This window comes from Carya illinoinensis, chromosome 16 (genome assembly GCF_018687715.1).
Source record: "Carya illinoinensis cultivar Pawnee chromosome 16, C.illinoinensisPawnee_v1, whole genome shotgun sequence".
In the NCBI taxonomy this organism is placed as follows: domain Eukaryota; kingdom Viridiplantae; phylum Streptophyta; class Magnoliopsida; order Fagales; family Juglandaceae; genus Carya; species Carya illinoinensis.
This window is the reverse complement of record NC_056767.1, coordinates 9,313,638-9,332,683: the sequence shown is the minus strand read 5'-3', so window position 1 is coordinate 9,332,683 and position 19,046 is coordinate 9,313,638. Positions and strand designations below refer to the sequence as shown.

Here is a 19,046-nt window from a genome sequence, read left to right as displayed (position 1 = left end):
TTTCAACGATGTCTCAATTCAAAGGTGATCCAGAATTTAAGATCTCTGAGAAGTGATTGAAAAACATCTCTGCGAGTCCAGCTAAAAGAACCAGAATTTACGTGCTCAGCCAACATCTGTCATTATTTCTACCATCAGTCCAACATGTATTAATTACAGATGTGGGGGCCAAATTGTCAGAGGTAGCTTTTCCACGTCGCGGTCATAATTGAGTTTCGTTTAAAGAGAAATATTTTAATAAAAAAATTTATAAAATTAAATTTACAAACATTTTATCAGTTAAAAACTAAATAAAAAAACTTTTAATTTAAATAATTTAAAGTAAATTCATATCAAATACAACTCAAAATTTAGTACACGACAAACCACTTAGACCATTAATCGTAAATAAGTAATATGTTGAGTGTGTCTCAATATAAAAAACTTTGTATATAGATTTTTTCTGAAAAAAATAACTCAATTTGAGTGATGTTGGTTGTTTTCGGTAAACAAAGTCATATATTAACTTGAATCATTACATTTTCAGATTTTCTTATTTGTTTCTCGGCATTAGATGTTGCTTAGTTGCAAGATAAACTTACACACGTATTCGACCGAAAAGTATTCATTTTGTTGAACATGTCCTGTTCAATATTCTTTGACGATTACTTCTACAGTCATTGAAGAAGTGTGCGAGAAAGTGTTTCGACATGTACATTTTATATTTTTATTATAATTATTGTTTTCATGCATTTTTCTTAATTATTATACATTTAAAAATAAATAAAAAAATTACAATATTATTAAAAACATACCTTCTTAATCATCTTAAGATAAAAACATTAAAAATAAATTTAAAAAAATTGTCAAAACCCTTACCCATATCGAGACCCAACTGTCGGTGTCGGTAAATATAGAATTTTTCTTCTGTCCGCTTCTGACAATGGCACATGTAGTCGGAAAACACTAGGTTCGCATTTGATTTCTACTGAAATCATCTACGGAAATGTTTTTTTATTTTTTATTCTACTTTAAGTAAATATTTTTAAATAATCCAAAGGATCCTTCCTCGTTGTAAGAGCATTCACATTGGTTTAGGCATATGCATATGCAAAATCATATCTTTTGGAGATTCAATTTGCCATACAAGCAAAATTTCAACATTGACTTATGCAAATTTGAGACAAAATAATAATAAAATATTATCATTTTATTTTTTTTTTTTTGCTTTTTTTTAATAGGGTTTGATATTCAAATATGTAAAATATTTAAGTAAAATATTTTTTGGAGAGTGAATGAGTAAAATATGTAGTAAAATATTTAAAGGTAAAATATGTAGAAAGAGAGTGGGAGGAGAGAAAAAGAATGAATAAAATATGTTTTGGAGAGTGAATAGTAGAACTTTAAACATGTAAATGTACTGTTCATAGCTATGCAAATATTTGAAGATGCATAATCTAATGTAGATGAATTTAGGCTCATATTATGCAAATATGACTTTGCATATGTATATGCATAGACCAATGTGAATGCTCTAAAGGCATCAGCAATGGAGTATTCATCTTCATCTTCATCTTTGAATTTGAAGATTATGCCTTTAAAATGTCCTGCATTGGTATATGCATCTCTATAATTTTGAATAAATTGCTACAGTGTTTATTCAAAGATGAATAACCACTTTTCATCTTTAAATATTATTTTTATTATTCTTTCTCTCTCCAAACTCCCAACCGGCTCTCTCTTTTTCTCTTTTTCTTTCTTTTCTTTTTTCTCTTCTCTCTCTTTTCTCTCTTTGAATATTTTATTATTATTTAGTCAAAAAATACATAATCTAATGTAGGAAATTTTGTTCATATTCAAAATCAATCTTCAAATTATGAAAATTTGCATATGAAAATGAATAATTCATTACTGATGCTCTAAGCAAGGTGGTCGAGTTTCTTCTGGCAATTAAAGGCAATGTTCGACTTGAAAAAGAGTCAGCTAATGCCGACAAATGTATATATTGTTTTTGGTAGAGAAGACAAACATTATAAATATTAATATTTCTTTTTTTAACTTTTCCCATCACTGACTAGTCTGATCGATCACGTGTTTACTACGTTCTTTGTACGTCTATATAAGAATAATTATTTGATATTAAAATAAATATACTCTCATCCTACATTTTTTATTATAAATAACTTTTTATATATATTAATTATTTATATCATTATATTTTAAAATAACAATATTTTTATAAAATAATGTTATTTTTATAATTTCGGTAAAGCTAGGGCTTTATGCCTGCCTGTTGTCCAGAATCCAGCAATAGAGAATGGACTTTGAACATTGAAAAAAACTTCTTTAGTAGCTTCAAAAAAAACAAAAAAAGTGAGTGGGATGGCAGAAATGACGTGGGTCAAGACAGCGAGAATTCAGAGAGAGCACGGCAGACTGGACTGAACAAATGAGCTTGTTCGCTTTCGAAATGGAAGAGCAAAGACGTGGAAGTTTTACGCTGGCCCGTGTTCTGGTCTGGAAGAGAGAGAACTTTGGTCTGGTCTAGTCTGTTGGAAGGGAAGATGAAGTGAAGGGTATTTTTGACCTTTGAACAAAATTTTAGGAAAATGACGTAAAGACGTCCTCGTGCGCACGCAGGCCCCCAATGGGGCCTGTACGTAGCACGTCCCGACAGAGTGGGAGAGAGAGGAAGGCTGAGTAACGGGTAGCAGCGTTCAGTGAGAAGTTTTTTACGCTACAGTGCTTCACATGATTTCTGACTTTGGGATCGTTTAAAGTGTTTTAAAATATATTTGAAGAGTTACACTACACAACCACCCACTGTTCACGCATCCACCGCACTCCAGCCTACGTGGCAATATTTTTTTTTTTTTTTTTTGAAAAAAAATTAGAAACGCACGTTTTGCTATACATTTCAATTTCTTCCCCCCCCCCCCCCCCCCGCTTCCCTCCCCTGGTTCGTGTTCATCAATTGCAGAAATCTTCCCCGCGTAGGTAGTACTCCTCGCCTCCCCCAGCTCGTGTCTTCGCGGGCCTGACCCTCTCCCCCCCCCCCCCCCACCGACATCAGTACGGAGCTTTGTGGGTTCAAAACGCCGTCACGGTGGAACCGAAGTGAACATCTGGGTGCACCAGTTCCGTATGGGTTCTCGAGCCCCACGGTTTCGGCACGGGTTCAGTCCTCCAGTGGATGAGCTGCTTCCGAGACCCACCTTCTCTTGTCTTGAAAGGGTAAGAAACTAACGGCTAGGGTTTTGATTTTTCTATTTTCGTTCACATCTCCATTTATAGCATTATTCTGTTTTGTGTGGTATTTGCGTTTATTACCCAGCATTTGATGTTGGTTTCTGCGATTTGATGTTGGTTTGAGTAGCTTTTTTTGTTGTAGAGTTACAGTAAGTAAAGTCGGTAGCATATCTACCATTAAATTTACTCAAGAAACGAAGAACGCCACTAAAGAGAACTTTTCAAAATCTATATCCAACTGTTGACAACAAATAAAAACACAGAACTTGCATCTTCTCACACCAGCCTTCCATAAATATCACTGTTAGAACAATATTCAAAACTTATGCCCCTAGGAAATTCAAGTCCCACGAATATCCAAAATATATAAAAAAGTTTAAAGCATTTCCAATAATTTCTACAAATTTAAACACCATATTGACCGAAAAAGCTTGTTGCTTGGTTGTGAGAAAATTCAAGATAAAATTTAATTCATTACATGGATTTCCAAATTGCATCCCTAGCTTGTCATTAATTTATATTTCTTGAGAGTTGATAACGTTGCATGCACTAAGCACAGAGATTACAATGAATATTGCCCCTGGTTAACATTTCTTTGAATGATTATCCTTAAATATAATGGAGGTGTAGCCAGGCAGCCTGAGTCCCCTACCCCAAGTAAGGTTCCTCACTATTACTCCCAACAATTTAAAGATAAAGAAGCCCAAATTACAACCTTGCACTACCCATGATCAGTACTGGAAATATACAAAAAGTTATTAATATAAATTAGAAGTCGAGTGGAGCGGGATATCAATGTTAGAGCAGGTCCTTTTTTTGGCTTTTAATTGATTGATATTTGGTCATAATCGATACATGTCATAAAACTGAATGAAATTTTTTGGAGGGTACTCATGCCAAAAGTTCAATGGGTATTCAATTTATATGTTATTCATAACCTTTTTAATGATATTTTTAATATTTTTTAATATAATATTATGCCCAAATCACTGTAAACAGGAGTGTTATGTGTTTGCAGGGTGTTAGATGAGGTTGATTTTAAGTAGATAAGCTGCCCACCCACTAAATTTACGTGTAGTAGATACTGTTCCATAGAAATATCTATTCAAATAGCGTGATGGGCGAAGAGGAAGATGGAAGGCCACCCGGGCCTCCCGGGCCTTCTACATCGACCCAGGTTTGATACACAGATTGCATATTTGTATATGCTCGCAGTGTTAGATATTGTAGCATCAAATTAATCCATGGCTTTTTTTTATATTGTAGGGATATCATGGTACTGGACTTCCATATGGCCCGCCATATATGATGCCTACATATCCAAATCCATATCCGTATACTTGGGGTAGCCAGGTCAATAAATTCTGGTTTCATGGTTGATTGACTTCATCCATTTAAATTTTGTTACGTGCGGGGGTTTGAGTCATTCTAATGCAGTGGGTAATTGCAGCATTTCGCCATGCCACCCTTTGGGCCAACCATGCCATACCCTATGTCGAGAAATCTGGATGAGCTGAGAGAAGGTGAAGATACAACCCAGGTAGTATCTTGTATGGTTTATCTTGTATTGGAGTATTTTGGAGTATTTCTTTAGTAAATAATCTGATGATACTGAACACAGCGGGAGATGCCGCATGATGAACCAACAATGCGAAATCCAAATTTCCCAAGTGGCTCATCATCTATGCAATTTAGTGTTGAAAGTGAAGAGAATGTAACCCGGGGTACACTTTTCACTTGATTATATTAACATCCTATGTATATATAATCAAAGTTTTTCCTAACCTTGTCCCATTTCCTTTTCAGAAACTTCACCCGTCATAAACTTGGAATCCCCAAATGCGGAGGAGATGTTTGAAGATTCAGACGAAGATAATAAAGTTGAGCCTCCGAAAGCTGGTATGAAATTTGGGTCTGATAAAGAGGTTTTAGTGTATTACAAACGATATGCCAAACAAGAGGGTTTTGGTGTTATTATAAGAAGGACGAAGAGAGATATAGATGGGAGTCCAAAGTATGTGACGATATCGTGTGCACGTGGCGGAAAGTACTATCCTAGTGTCGATCGCAATTTATCAAAGCCACGGCCGACGACAAAAACGGATTGTAAGGCGAAGGTTAATGCTCGCCTTGTGAATGGGGAATGGGTGTTGACCAGTGTCGATCTAGTTCACAATCATAGTACTGTTAGCCCTAAGAAATCCCGATTTTTTAGATCTCACAAAAATTTAGATGAATACAGTCAGAGGATGCTCGACTTGAATGATAGAGCAGGTATTCAGATGCATAAAAATTTCAATGCACTTGTGACTGAAGCCGGGGGGTATGAGAACTTGAATTTCCAAGAGAAAGATTGTAGAAATTTTATTGACAGAGCTAGAGTTTTGAGAATGGGTAAAGGAGGTGGGGAGGCACTGAACGAATATTTTAAGAGAATGAGAAAAATGAATGATGGCTTTGTGTCTGTCATGGATGTGGATGATGAGTTTAGAGTTAGGAATGTATTTTGGGCTGATGCAAGAAGTCGAGCGGCATATGAGTATTTTGGGGATGTGATCACGTTTGATACGACGTACCTCACAAATAGGTACGGAATGCCCTTTGCTCCCTTTGTCGGTGTCAATCATCACGGACAGTCCATACTTTTAGGGGCAGGCTTGATTTCTAGTGAGGATACAAAGACTTTCGTCTGGTTGTTTGAAGCATGGCTAGAATGCATGAATGGACGGGCACCCCAAGCAATCATAACAGACCAAGACAGGGCAATGAAGAATGCCATAGGAATAGTATTCCCGAACACTAGGCATAGATATTGTCTCTGGCATATAATGCGGAAACTGCCAGAAAAATTGGCATCCCACGCAGACTACAACGGGTTGAAGACTGCCATTCAGAATGCAGTCTATGATACACAGAGTTGCCAAGAATTTGAGGAGAAATGGGGCCAGCTAATGCATGACTATGATCTAACTGATAATGCATGGTTGCAAGGGTTGTACACTGAGAGATCATTTTGGGTACCAGTTTATTTGAAAGGTGTATTCTGGGCTGGCATGAGCACTACCCAACGTTCTGAAAGCATGAACGCCTTCTTCGACGGCTTTGTGCATTCCGATACGACCTTAAAAGAATTTGTCGATCAGTTCGACAATGCTTTGAGGAAGAAGGTGGAGACGGAGACCACAGCTGATTTCCAGTCCTGTAACCAAACGATTCCATGTGTTTCACCATTCAAAATTGAGAAGCAGTTTCAGACATGTTACACGAATGCAAAATTTAAAGAGGTCCAGGCTCAGGTTATGGGGATGCTTTTATGTAACCCTTCAGTTGTCAGCACACAAGGTAGCATTTCTACCTTTGATGTTTTTGAAGAGATTTCCACCCCCGATGGACAATCAAAAATTTTGTAGTATCTAGTTTACTTGAATGAAGAGGAATTCGAAGTGAAATGCACTTGTGCCCTGTTTGAGATGAGGGGGATTATTTGTAGGCATGCATTTAAAGTATGTCAGATGAAGTACATTCATACTTTGCCAAAGAAATATGTGTTGGACCGATGGCGGAAGGATACAAAGAGAAGATACACACTGGTTAAGAGTAGCTACGATGATTGTCGGGTCAATGCGGATGCACGTCGGTATGAGCTTGTTATTCAAAGATGTACAAGATTTGCGAGCCGTGTTTCTCGGAATGATGAGCATGTGAATGCATTCTTCCAGTTTTTGGATGAGTTTGAGCAAAAGTTGGTAGGTGTAGAGCCTGTCACCTATTCAACAAAGGTGACAGAGAATGTGGACGTCGATAGGGGACCGAAAATTCTGAGTCCACACGTTGTTCGGGGGAAAGGGAGGCCTCCAACGCGAAGAAAGGTCCCGATGGTCGAGAAGGCTGCTGGGAAGAGGAAGAGGAAACAGGTATTGACTTCTATTGGTTCGTCAGTGCGAGGTTATGAATTACAAGAATTTCGGTTCCTAATATATGTTATTTTCTATTTTCCAATTTAGGTAAAGAGGAAAATATTAGACGACGAATCACAAAAAGTCGACCATACGGGGGTAGAAGTTGGTGCTACTGTTAAGGAGAATGTGATCCCAACACAGTGTAGTAATGTAACACAAGTAACACCACTAGCACCCATATACGCCCTTTTAATGTTATTTCCACTAGCACCCATATACGCTATTTATTTGTAATTTTCCTTTTTTAATTTATATTATTTTAATGGAACAAATTCTGTATTACTTTAGGCAACACCAAGCTTGCCCCATGATACTTAGCATTGGATAGTGAGTAGTGTATTTTGGAGATAAAAGATGTATTGTGAACTAAGAAGGTCGCTAGAGATTGGATCGACGGATTTTGTCAACTATGGTAAGCGGGAAAAATGCACGGAATGTGGTATTTAAGTTTTAATTTTCTGCAAATCAGCAAGTTAGAATTTTCATAATGTTTTTTGATGTTTTGTTTCACAACGGGTTGCAGAAAATGTCCCATTTCCTGAAATAGCGTGTATTACTAATCCATGTTATCCAAGTTATCTCTTGCACATCGAGGAACTCCCTATTATGTTGGTAACGGGGATTTTCGCTCTTTTAACATATTTGTGGTTGTGACCATGCAGTTTTGTATGGGGGGAGAGAATGATCATCATCATTTGTCGGGTCATCATCTATGAAATGTGGGGAGTGTAGCTAAATTATCTCCGCGTCCGAGCCATACGGAGTGAAACATAACATACCATTATCTCAGATATTTTATTTATTGGGATTTAGAAGCTTGACTTCTAAAACCATTGTTCTTTCACATTATTTTGTTATGAATGTTAAATATTTGTATAACACTTTATTATAAATGTGTCGGAACACCACTAACTTGGAATATTTGCATTTAATATGTTGCAGGGACTATTATCAGATCCTTTTAGTCTTGGTATTTTGATCCTACTCAACATACAAGAAGTTGTGTATGTATATTGGTTACATTTTTTGGAGGGTATGGCATTTCCTGAAAGGATCATCACAGGTGTTCACCTATTTTGAAAGAAGAATCACTTTTGTAAAGGAAGTTGAAAACTGTATCACAGGTGTAAAGGAACTTGTATATGAACATGTGAAAATTTTACCTTGTAAATTCATGGCTGTATATGACGCGGAACAAATGATTTTAGATAAAAATGTATATGAAGTGGAACATGTGAATATGGCAGGAAAAATTTCATTTTGGTAATGAGTTACAATAGAATGAAGCAGGGTTTTAGTGTATTTCGGATAGCACTACAACAGGGTTTTAAATATGCTATTCGGATGCAAGTTTCATAGAGTTTGTTGGTGGTTGCCGTTTATTGATAGGGTTCACTACTCACTAGCACCCATATAATGGCCATTTATTTCATCATCTATTTGAGATGAGTGGAAGTGTCCTCGACTTGTATATGAATGCTTGAGGGTAGCAGGTCTTGAAAATTTGTTAAAATATAGAAAGTCTTGGCAACAAATGAGTTACACTGCCTGAATTACAAGAAGGCATACACGTTCCAGGTATGCCTTTTCAATGCACGCTACACTTTTGAAAATCTGGAGTATTTTTGTAGATATTGGGTTCTTTTCAAACTCAGCTATTGCAAAGATGTATTTCTTCCAATTTTACAGGTCACTCATGCAGTTAGAAGACAAATGCATAAATAGTATTTTCTGATAAAAATAATTCATTAACATTCGGTACACCCAGAAGATAGTCACAACTAGGGCATCTTGGCAATGCCACATTCTGAGTACAAAACTGTTAGCCGATTGAAAGTGTCATGCAAAATTAGGCTATTACATATCCGGTGTCATAATGCTACATCTGGCTTAGGATTAGTATCTAGTTTTTTACAACCTAAGACTAAGATGATACTGGAAAAATTTACATCCAACTTAATACCAGGGAGACAATCCAAAATACACAAAAAAAAAAACGACCAATCCTATTACAAGCTATCCTTCTTTCCAGTTCACCCTCATGCTTGATAAGCATATGCTCTCTCTCCAATAGTTTGTCCTTTTCTTTTTGAGCTTCATATTCACGCAACAATACAGCATCCTCCCTCTTCCGAACTTCATTCTCTCGTGTCTTGTTTACATTCTCACGTACTACTGATTGAAAGATATCTTCCCAAATGAAGAATTGACATCTTGGTTCTTCCTGTGGACAATTCAAGAATTTCAAGGTTACACTACAGGTCATTCGACTTCATCCATTCCAAAACCAATAAGAAAAAGGGGCAGGAAATATTACCGTGTAATATTTCGGACAAGCATAAAATTTTCTTCCCGGATTGTTGTGGGTGTGGGAGATCTTTAATGGCGATTTCAACCCACACCAACAATTCGGTGATTCAATTTCAAGATCATTAACTACAGAGGATGATGATTGACTTGATGCCATAGGAAAATATCTACATGATGATTGACAAATGATCCCCAGAAAATTATAAGCAATATCAAACGCAATGACTACTTTAACTGCAAGCATAACTGACATATTAAGTGCACGATTGCCATTCATCATTATTACAAGCTATCGGCAGAATATAATCATCATTATTAAATACCACTGAAGCTTAATACCACCCATGAGGCAGGGAATCCAACAATTGGCATGTTAACTATGGGTATGGGGAGCAAAAAATTCTATGCACTTTTTATTGGAATTCCCAGTTTTACAAGAATGGTTAAACAAAACAGTTTTCAAAAAATCTGGGTGAGATGGCTAACTAAATAAGTTTGATATTATCTTTTAGAAGAAACAAGTAATAACAAGCATGCAAAAGTTGACAAGCAATAGTTGAAAAAATGTAACCAGCTGATTTAATCCATTATATCATTCGGTGCACTTAAGCATGGCTTGAGTGGGCCAACCTTACTTCCATTCCTGCTTTAGCATACCAACAAAGAAATTAAGTTATATAGAACTGAATACCAACAATATCATGAAAGATAAATCATACAGAATGGGGCAGCAGTGTAATACATAAAGTAGCATCAAGATAGTAGTCATCCTTCCAAAACCATAAAATCTATACCCCAAAAGGCAATACCAAACCAAACAAACTCATGGGTAGTGCCTTGAAGGTCGTCCACACTAATAACATACAAGGGATGACCTCGCAGTGTTAGAACAAGCCAATAGAAATTCAAGGAATTCTAGTTGCAGGTATTCAGATGCCACCATCTTTAATCACAAAGGGAGGGGATGAGCTCCAATTAAAAACAATAATGCAATTCATACGAAAACTAATTTCTTTTCTAAAAATACTGGAAACAAATAATTCTTAGCCTATGCTCCAAAATATAGGCCCTGCCTCACCTGCAGTTGTAGACATGATTTATCTAAAAAATTCTGCCAAACTCCGAAAACCACACGTCAATATATTGGCAAGCCCACATAATTCTTCAAAAAAGTTCACAAAATCCAGATATGCAATATTAATATCCACAAAAAGCAACACAACACCCAGGAAACAGACAGATTACAGGAACAAAAAATCAACATGAATTTCAATACCAAAATGACTTCCCAAAAAAAACAATTATAACACTTGTTTACATTTTATACAAAAGCAAACAACCTCGCAGACAGCCAATAAAATGTTTCAAACCACAGGTCGTTGTTTACATAAGAGGATCCTATGTCTACCTGGACGGTGGAGACATAACCAAACGATTCCCCAAAAAAATTAGAAAACTTACCTTCACACCGACTCGGTCCAGCGGATTGGGGCTGTAGGAAAGAATGGGGGTGAGAGAGAACTCAAGAAGGGGTGACTCCTTCTGTCGTCTAGGGTTTGGGAAGTCGTCGCGTTGAGAGAGAACGGGTGAGAGCGAAGAAGGAGGAGGAGTGGGTTGACAGATCTGGTTCTAGGGTTCGGGACGGCGTCGGGGTGAGAGAGAACGGGTGAGAGAGAAGAAGAAGGAGGAGTGGGGTGATAGATCTTTCGTCTAGGGTTCGGGACGGCGTCGCGGTGAGAGAGAACGGGTGAGAGAGAAGAAGAAGGAGGAGTGGGGTTCCAGATGTGGTTCTAGGGTTCGGGACGGCGTCGGGGTGATCGCGAACGGGTGAGAGAGAAGAAGAAGGAGGATGACTCGAGTGACAGGGAGGACGGGAAAAAACTCGAAGACACCGGGAGAAGAAGCAGTACGTCGCGAGAGGGAGGAGATCTAAGGGAGGGAGGAGGTCTGAGGGAGAGAGGAGACAGAGAATCTCGACGCAGGTTTTCTCGAGAGTGAGGGGCTGGTGTGTGTGTGTTTGAAATCGGGTGGGAAGGGAAAACCGTGATGTGGCTCCCGACCGGGTTTGCCACGTCAGGAGTGTGGTGTGTGTTTGTAAAACCGGAGGTTGAGTAGCTTTTTTGATATTTGAATGGTTGACACTTCTCACCTGTAGGAGGGTAGCAGAGAGCTTGTCAGAACTTCTGAGTACCCAAACCTAGCTGTAATTTTATTTATATATTTATTATGAAGAGGTTGGTCCTGTCAAAACCAAATATATGCATTGACACGGTTTGGGAACAGTACGTCGCTTCTTTACGACTTTTCCCTTTTCTTAAACAAAATATTAGTTTTACAGAGGAATTCTACCGAAATTCTCTACTAAAGTGTTTTAAATTTTTATTTTAAATTTTTTTTACTTGGTTATTAAGTGTTTTTAAATGAATATGTGATTTTTTTATTTTAAAAAAATGTTTAAATTATTTTAAAATATGGTGAAAGAAAAAGTAAAAAAAAAAAAATAATTTCCACTGAAGATTTCGATAATGTCCTTTTCTAAATTTAATATGTCAAATCATGCATATTGGATTACGGACATGTTTGGAATTACGGTAGGAGGATTAAAAAGTTTTTAAATATTTTTAAAAATTTTTTAATAAAAAAATTAGGTCGTTTGGATATTATATATGAAAGTACTTTTAATCTCAAATAAGATAAAAAGTGTATTTGAGAAAAAATATTATTTTTATACTTTTTCTCAAATGTACTTTACCAGAAGAACGTAATTCGAATTTTAAAAATACTGTCAATAGATAAAAATATCTATACAGCTTTAAGATAATTATAATTTTCAAACTTTTAAAAATATGATTATAATCTTTAAAAATTTCAATAATCACCATTTCTATCTCATAAAATATTTTTTTAATTTGTTTCCAAATAAACGTAATATGTTTGAAAGTGTTTTAAACATTTAGTTATTAACCAATAAATAATTTTTTAATAATATAACTTAAATAATAAGTTATAAACTATAAATTTTAATATTATAAGATATATTTTTTTACTACAATCCCAAACATGCACATCTGCCTTTGTTGTAAGCAGTCAAAGAAGAAAAATGCTACAGGTCATGTTACGAGACCGCAGGTCCATCTATAGCTGATCGATGCTTTTAATATATATATTATTGTCAAAACATTATAAAATATTCTTTAATATTTAAAGAAAATAAAAACAATTATAAAAAAATTAATTCAATACATTTTTTAGTATTTGAAAAAAAATATAAAAAAAATGCACCGAAGAATTTTCCATATTTCAAACATGGATTTTTTAATGGTAATATTCCACGCAAATAATGCAAAGGATCCTTCCTCGTAGTTAGCAAGATGGTCGAGTTTCTTCTGGCAATTAAATTCAATGTTCGACTTCAAAAAGAGTCAGCTAATGCCGACAAATGTATATATTGTTTTTGGTAGAGAAGACAAACATTATAAATATTAATATTTCTTTTTTTAACTTTTCCCATCACTGACTAGTCTGATCGATCACGTGTTTACTACGTTCTTTGTACGTCTATATAAGAATAATTTTTTGATATTAAAATAAATATACTCTCATCCTACATTTTTTATTATAAATAACTTTTTATATATATTAATTATTTATATCATTATATTTTAAAATAACAATATTTTTATAAAATAATGTTATTTTTATAATTTCGGTAAAGCTAGGGCTTTATGCCTGCCTGTTGTCCAGAATCCAGCAATAGAGAATGGACTTTGAACATTGAAAAAAACTTCTTTAGTAGCTTCAAAAAAAACAAAAAAAGTGAGTGGGATGGCAGAAATGACGTGGGTCAAGACAGCGAGAATTCAGAGAGAGCACGGCAGACTGGACTGAACAAATGAGCTTGTCCGCTTTCGAAATGGAAGAGCAAAGATGTGGAAGTTTTACGCTGGCCCGTGTTCTGGTCTGGAAGAGAGAGAACTTTGGTCTGGTCTAGTCTGTTGGAAGGGAAGATGAAGTGAAGGGTATTTTTGACCTTTGAACAAAATTTTAGGAAAATGACGTAAAGACGTCCTCGTGCGCACGCAGGCCCCCAATGGGGCCTGTACGTAGCACGTCCCGACAGAGTGGGAGAGAGAGGAAGGCTGAGTAACGGGTAGCAGCGTTCAGTGAGAAGTTTTTTACGCTACAGTGCTTCACATGATTTCTGACTTTGGGATCGTTTAAAGTGTTTTAAAATATATTTGAAGAGTTACACTACACAACCACCCACTGTTCACGCATCCACCGCACTCCAGCCTACGTGGCAATGTTTTTTTTTTTTTTTTTTTTGAAAAAAAATTAGAAACGCACGTTTTGCTATACATTTCAATTTCTTCCCCCCCCCCCCCCGCTTCCCTCCCCTGGTTCGTGTTCATCAATTGCAGAAATCTTCCCCGCGTAGGTAGTACTCCTCGCCTCCCCCAGCTCGTGTCTTCGCGGGCCTGACCCTCTCCCCCCCCCCCCCACCGGCATCAGTACGGAGCTTTGTGGGTTCAAAACGCCGTCACGGTGGAACCGAAGTGAACATCTGGGTGCACCAGTTCCGTATGGGTTCTCGAGCCCCACGGTTTCGGCACGGGTTCAGTCCTCCAGTGGATGAGCTGCTTCCGAGACCCACCTTCTCTTGTCTTGAAAGGGTAAGAAACTAACGGCTAGGGTTTTGATTTTTCTATTTTCGTTCACATCTCCATTTATAGCATTATTCTGTTTTGTGTGGTATTTGCGTTTATTACCCAGCATTTGATGTTGGTTTCTGCGATTTGATGTTGGTTTGAGTAGCTTTTTTTGTTGTAGAGTTACAGTAAGTAAAGTCGGTAGCATATCTACCATTAAATTTACTCAAGAAACGAAGAACGCCACTAAAGAGAACTTTTCAAAATCTATATCCAACTGTTGACAACAAATAAAAACACAGAACTTGCATCTTCTCACACCAGCCTTCCATAAATATCACTGTTAGAACAATATTCAAAACTTATGCCCCTAGGAAATTCAAGTCCCAGGAATATCCAAAATATATAAAAAAGTTTAAAGCATTTCCAATAATTTCTACAAATTTAAACACCATATTGACCGAAAAAGCTTGTTGCTTGGTTGTGAGAAAATTCAAGATAAAATTTAATTCATTACATGGATTTCCAAATTGCATCCCTAGCTTGTCATTAATTTATATTTCTTGAGAGTTGATAACGTTGCATGCACTAAGCACAGAGATTACAATGAATATTGCCCCTGGTTAACATTTCTTTGAATGATTATCCTTAAATATAATGGAGGTGTAGCCAGGCAGCCTGAGTCCCCTACCCCAAGTAAGGTTCCTCACTATTACTCCCAACAATTTAAAGATAAAGAAGCCCAAATTACAACCTTGCACTACCCATGATCAGTACTGGAAATATACAAAAAGTTATTAATATAAATTAGAAGTCGAGTGGAGCGGGATATCAATGTTAGAGCAGGTCCTTTTTTTGGCTTTTAATTGATTGATATTTGGTCATAATCGATACATGTCATAAAACTGAATAAAATTTTTTGGAGGGTACTCATGCCAAAAGTTCAATGGGTATTCAATTTATATGTTATTCATAACCTTTTTAATGATATTTTTAATATTTTTTAATATAATATTATGCCCAAATCACTGTAAACAGGAGTGTTATGTGTTTGCAGGGTGTTAGATGAGGTTGATTTTAAGTAGATAAGCTGCCCACCCACTAAATTTACGTGTAGTAGATACTGTTCCATAGAAATATCTATTCAAATAGCGTGATGGGCGAAGAGGAAGATGGAAGGCCACCCGGGCCTCCCGGGCCTTCTACATCGACCCAGGTTTGATACACAGATTGCATATTTGTATATGCTCGCAGTGTTAGATATTGTAGCATCAAATTAATCCATGGCTTTTTTTTATATTGTAGGGATATCATGGTACTGGACTTCCATATGGCCCGCCATATATGATGCCTACATATCCAAATCCATATCCGTATACTTGGGGTAGCCAGGTCAATAAATTCTGGTTTCATGGTTGATTGACTTCATCCATTTAAATTTTGTTACGTGCGGGGGTTTGAGTCATTCTAATGCAGTGGGTAATTGCAGCATTTCGCCATGCCACCCTTTGGGCCAACCATGCCATACCCTATGTCGAGAAATCTGGATGAGCTGAGAGAAGGTGAAGATACAACCCAGGTAGTATCTTGTATGGTTTATCTTGTATTGGAGTATTTTGGAGTATTTCTTTAGTAAATAATCTGATGATACTGAACACAGCGGGAGATGCCGCATGATGAACCAACAATGCGAAATCCAAATTTCCCAAGTGGCTCATCATCTATGCAATTTAGTGTTGAAAGTGAAGAGAATGTAACCCGGGGTACACTTTTCACTTGATTATATTAACATCCTATGTATATATAATCAAAGTTTTTCCTAACCTTGTCCCATTTCCTTTTCAGAAACTTCACCCGTCATAAACTTGGAATCCCCAAATGCGGAGGAGATGTTTGAAGATTCAGACGAAGATAATAAAGTTGAGCCTCCGAAAGCTGGTATGAAATTTGGGTCTGATAAAGAGGTTTTAGTGTATTACAAACGATATGCCAAACAAGAGGGTTTTGGTGTTATTATAAGAAGGACGAAGAGAGATATAGATGGGAGTCCAAAGTATGTGACGATATCGTGTGCACGTGGCGGAAAGTACTATCCTAGTGTCGATCGCAATTTATCAAAGCCACGGCCGACGACAAAAACGGATTGTAAGGCGAAGGTTAATGCTCGCCTTGTGAATGGGGAATGGGTGTTGACCAGTGTCGATCTAGTTCACAATCATAGTACTGTTAGCCCTAAGAAATCCCGATTTTTTCTTGCTCAATAAAGTTTAGAGGATAAAACTTCTTAATTATTTTTCATATAAATCATCAACTTTAAATGATTTTTTTTATATTTTCACTTTAAATTCCATACTAAAAAGTCTAATATTTTATAACAAAAGAACTTTAAGAATCATATTAATAAATTTATTATTTTTCTTAAATTTAGTTTAAATTAATTTTAGTGAGGTCACATTCTTAAAGATAGATAATATATAAAAATTATACAAAATTATGAGATTATAGGAAAAAAATTTAAGAGATGCATTTTTAGGTATATAGAAATTTTAAAAAATTTTAGAAATCATATGGGAATTGTAACTTTTTTGGATGAGTCATTTGTTATATTTATAAAATTATAAAATAAATGTACGAGAGATTTTAAAATTTCAAAAAATTATGGGGGGCATGGCCCCTTCAGCCAAACGTGGGTCCACCAGCAGCAGCATGCCAGCAGCAGCGATCGAGAAAAGTCGTATTGTTTCAGTTTTTAACTTTTCTTTTAAAAATATCTCAAAGTCAAGTTTGATATAAATACGAACCAAATATAAATTTAGATGTGTTACAATTTTTAAAATCTTTTAGAGATAGACCTACAAAATTAAGGGATACTAAAGAACAAGTCGTTTTGACGGATTTGTTTTTTAAAAAAAAAATTAAAAGGTGTAAGTTTCGGTCATTCTTTTTAGAAATTTTTAAGTTTCAAAATTATATAAAAAAGTTATTTTTTGGCAAACTCTCATTTATTTTTTAGCAAACACTCATTTATTTTGGTAGCAGCATGTGATCAAAGAAGAAATGTGTAGCAACCTGAAGTAGAAGAATGTTATGCACTGCAGAAAGCGATAGAAATATACAGGGACCTTAATTTCCATAATGTAATATTAGAAGGGGATGCAAAAGTCATCATCATGATAGTAAAGAGTGAAAATGAAGTTTTCCTCTTCACTTAAGGAAAACCTTTAGACCGGTCGGGTGTAAATTTCCTTTTTACACCCACCAGTGAAAAATAAACACATCAAGAGCTTATAGAAATTACAATGAGAATGGATCCAGGGTAAATCCCCTTTTTTCTCTTCCAACCCCGTAGCCCTCCACTTCTGCAATAGCATTGCTACTGATAAGTATCATACATCACATACCTCATGTTTTTTATTTTTTTTTTAAATTCTTTTTAGATTTATTCTTTTTAAACTAATTCAATTTTTTTTCTTTATTCATATACTAAACATTTGATAAAAGAAAAAAATTAAAAAAATTAATGATGTGTGGTATATGAACTTATGTTTAAAATTTTTCCTTCTGCGATACACTTCTTCAACTGGAACCCCGTAGCCCATCTTTTTGTATTCTATGTATATGCTTCAGATATTTCTCTCATGAAAAAAATAGTCCATTCATCTGTAGATACAGAGCACTCTCATCTCCATCTACAGATCTTTGTTTTTTCCATCCAAGCCTCAAGGTACGGCCATCGCACCTGTTGTAGTGTCCATATTCCGTATGCAACTTGCTGTTTCGTCCCTTGCAACGTCCACATCCAACTCCATTTCTTCCCTTGCTGTGTAATAAATATTTTGTTTGTGTCTATTTTAAATAATATAGTTGAGTATCCTTCGTCTCTTTGACATACATGTTAGGGGTGGCAATATGTCACACAACCCGTTAACCCAACACGAACACGACACGATAATAGCGGGTTAAGGTTTAGTCTTAATGAATTCGGGTCAAAACGGATTGACCCGTTAAAACACGATTGCTTAACGGGTTGATAACGGGTTAACCCGTTTTGACCCGTTATGACACGTTAAGAAAGTTAAAGTTACAATTATACCCTTATATTTAAAAATAAAATTGTTAGAATTTCAATTTCGATATTTTTATTATTTGAATTGTAGTTTTGGACTTATAATTAGTTTTATAATTTTTATAGATATTGTAATTTTAACATTTATATAAATTTATGCTAAATTTAATCAGGTTAAAAAGGTTAATTTCGAGCATATTCAACCTATTTACATAAATAGTTTAAAATGAGTTGTATTGTGTCGTATTAACCTATTTCGTAATATTTTTTTAATTTATTTGTTTACTTATAAAAAAAAACATATTTCGTAATATTTATTAATAGGTCAAAACGGGTTGACACGACACGACCCGTTATGTTAATGGGTCGTGTTAGGGTTTGAGATTTTGACACGATAAGCTTAACGGGTCGGGTTAGGGTTGACCGATAACACGATTTGACACGACACGAACACGACCCGTTAACACTATTTGACACCCCTATACATGTACTACATGTGAGAGGAGACTCACATGTATGCGGGTCCAACTCTAAATTTGGTAAGATGCCTACGTGGTTATTTCTGGTTGGTTCATGGGAAAACAAAAATGGCACCACTGGGAGCGCTACTCTTTGACTTATTATGGTCCTAGTTGAAAATATAAAAAATCAAAATGAGTGGAGGTTACAATTTGCTTATAGAGATAAGAATACAGTAGCTCATAAACTAGGCATTGGCAATCACCATTGCCATATGCAAGTGTAAAATAGATAGAATTTATACAATAATTGTTTGCAATGACCTAGTCAAATTTTAAAAATTTGACATAAATGCTACAGTGATTATAAACTGCT

General features: G+C 35.9%; 2 protein-coding genes across 2 annotated transcripts; both read left to right on the top strand.

The window, feature by feature from the left end:
- Positions 1-4,204: 4,204 nt before the first annotated feature.
- LOC122299308 (protein FAR-RED IMPAIRED RESPONSE 1-like) lies at positions 4,205-7,020 on the top strand. The gene is made up of 5 exons (XM_043109494.1): positions 4,205-4,405; positions 4,495-4,581; positions 4,679-4,768; positions 4,850-4,952; positions 5,035-7,020. The coding sequence occupies exons 1-5, from the start codon at positions 4,346-4,348 to the stop codon at positions 6,636-6,638; spliced, it is 1,944 nt and encodes a 647-aa protein (XP_042965428.1). The 5' UTR covers positions 4,205-4,345; the 3' UTR covers positions 6,639-7,020.
- An 8,141-nt stretch (positions 7,021-15,161) lies between these two features.
- On the top strand, positions 15,162-16,410 carry LOC122298786 (protein FAR1-RELATED SEQUENCE 5-like). The gene is made up of 5 exons (XM_043108645.1): positions 15,162-15,362; positions 15,452-15,538; positions 15,636-15,725; positions 15,807-15,909; positions 15,992-16,410. The coding sequence occupies exons 1-5, from the start codon at positions 15,303-15,305 to the stop codon at positions 16,408-16,410; spliced, it is 759 nt and encodes a 252-aa protein (XP_042964579.1). The 5' UTR covers positions 15,162-15,302.
- Positions 16,411-19,046: the final 2,636 nt, after the last annotated feature.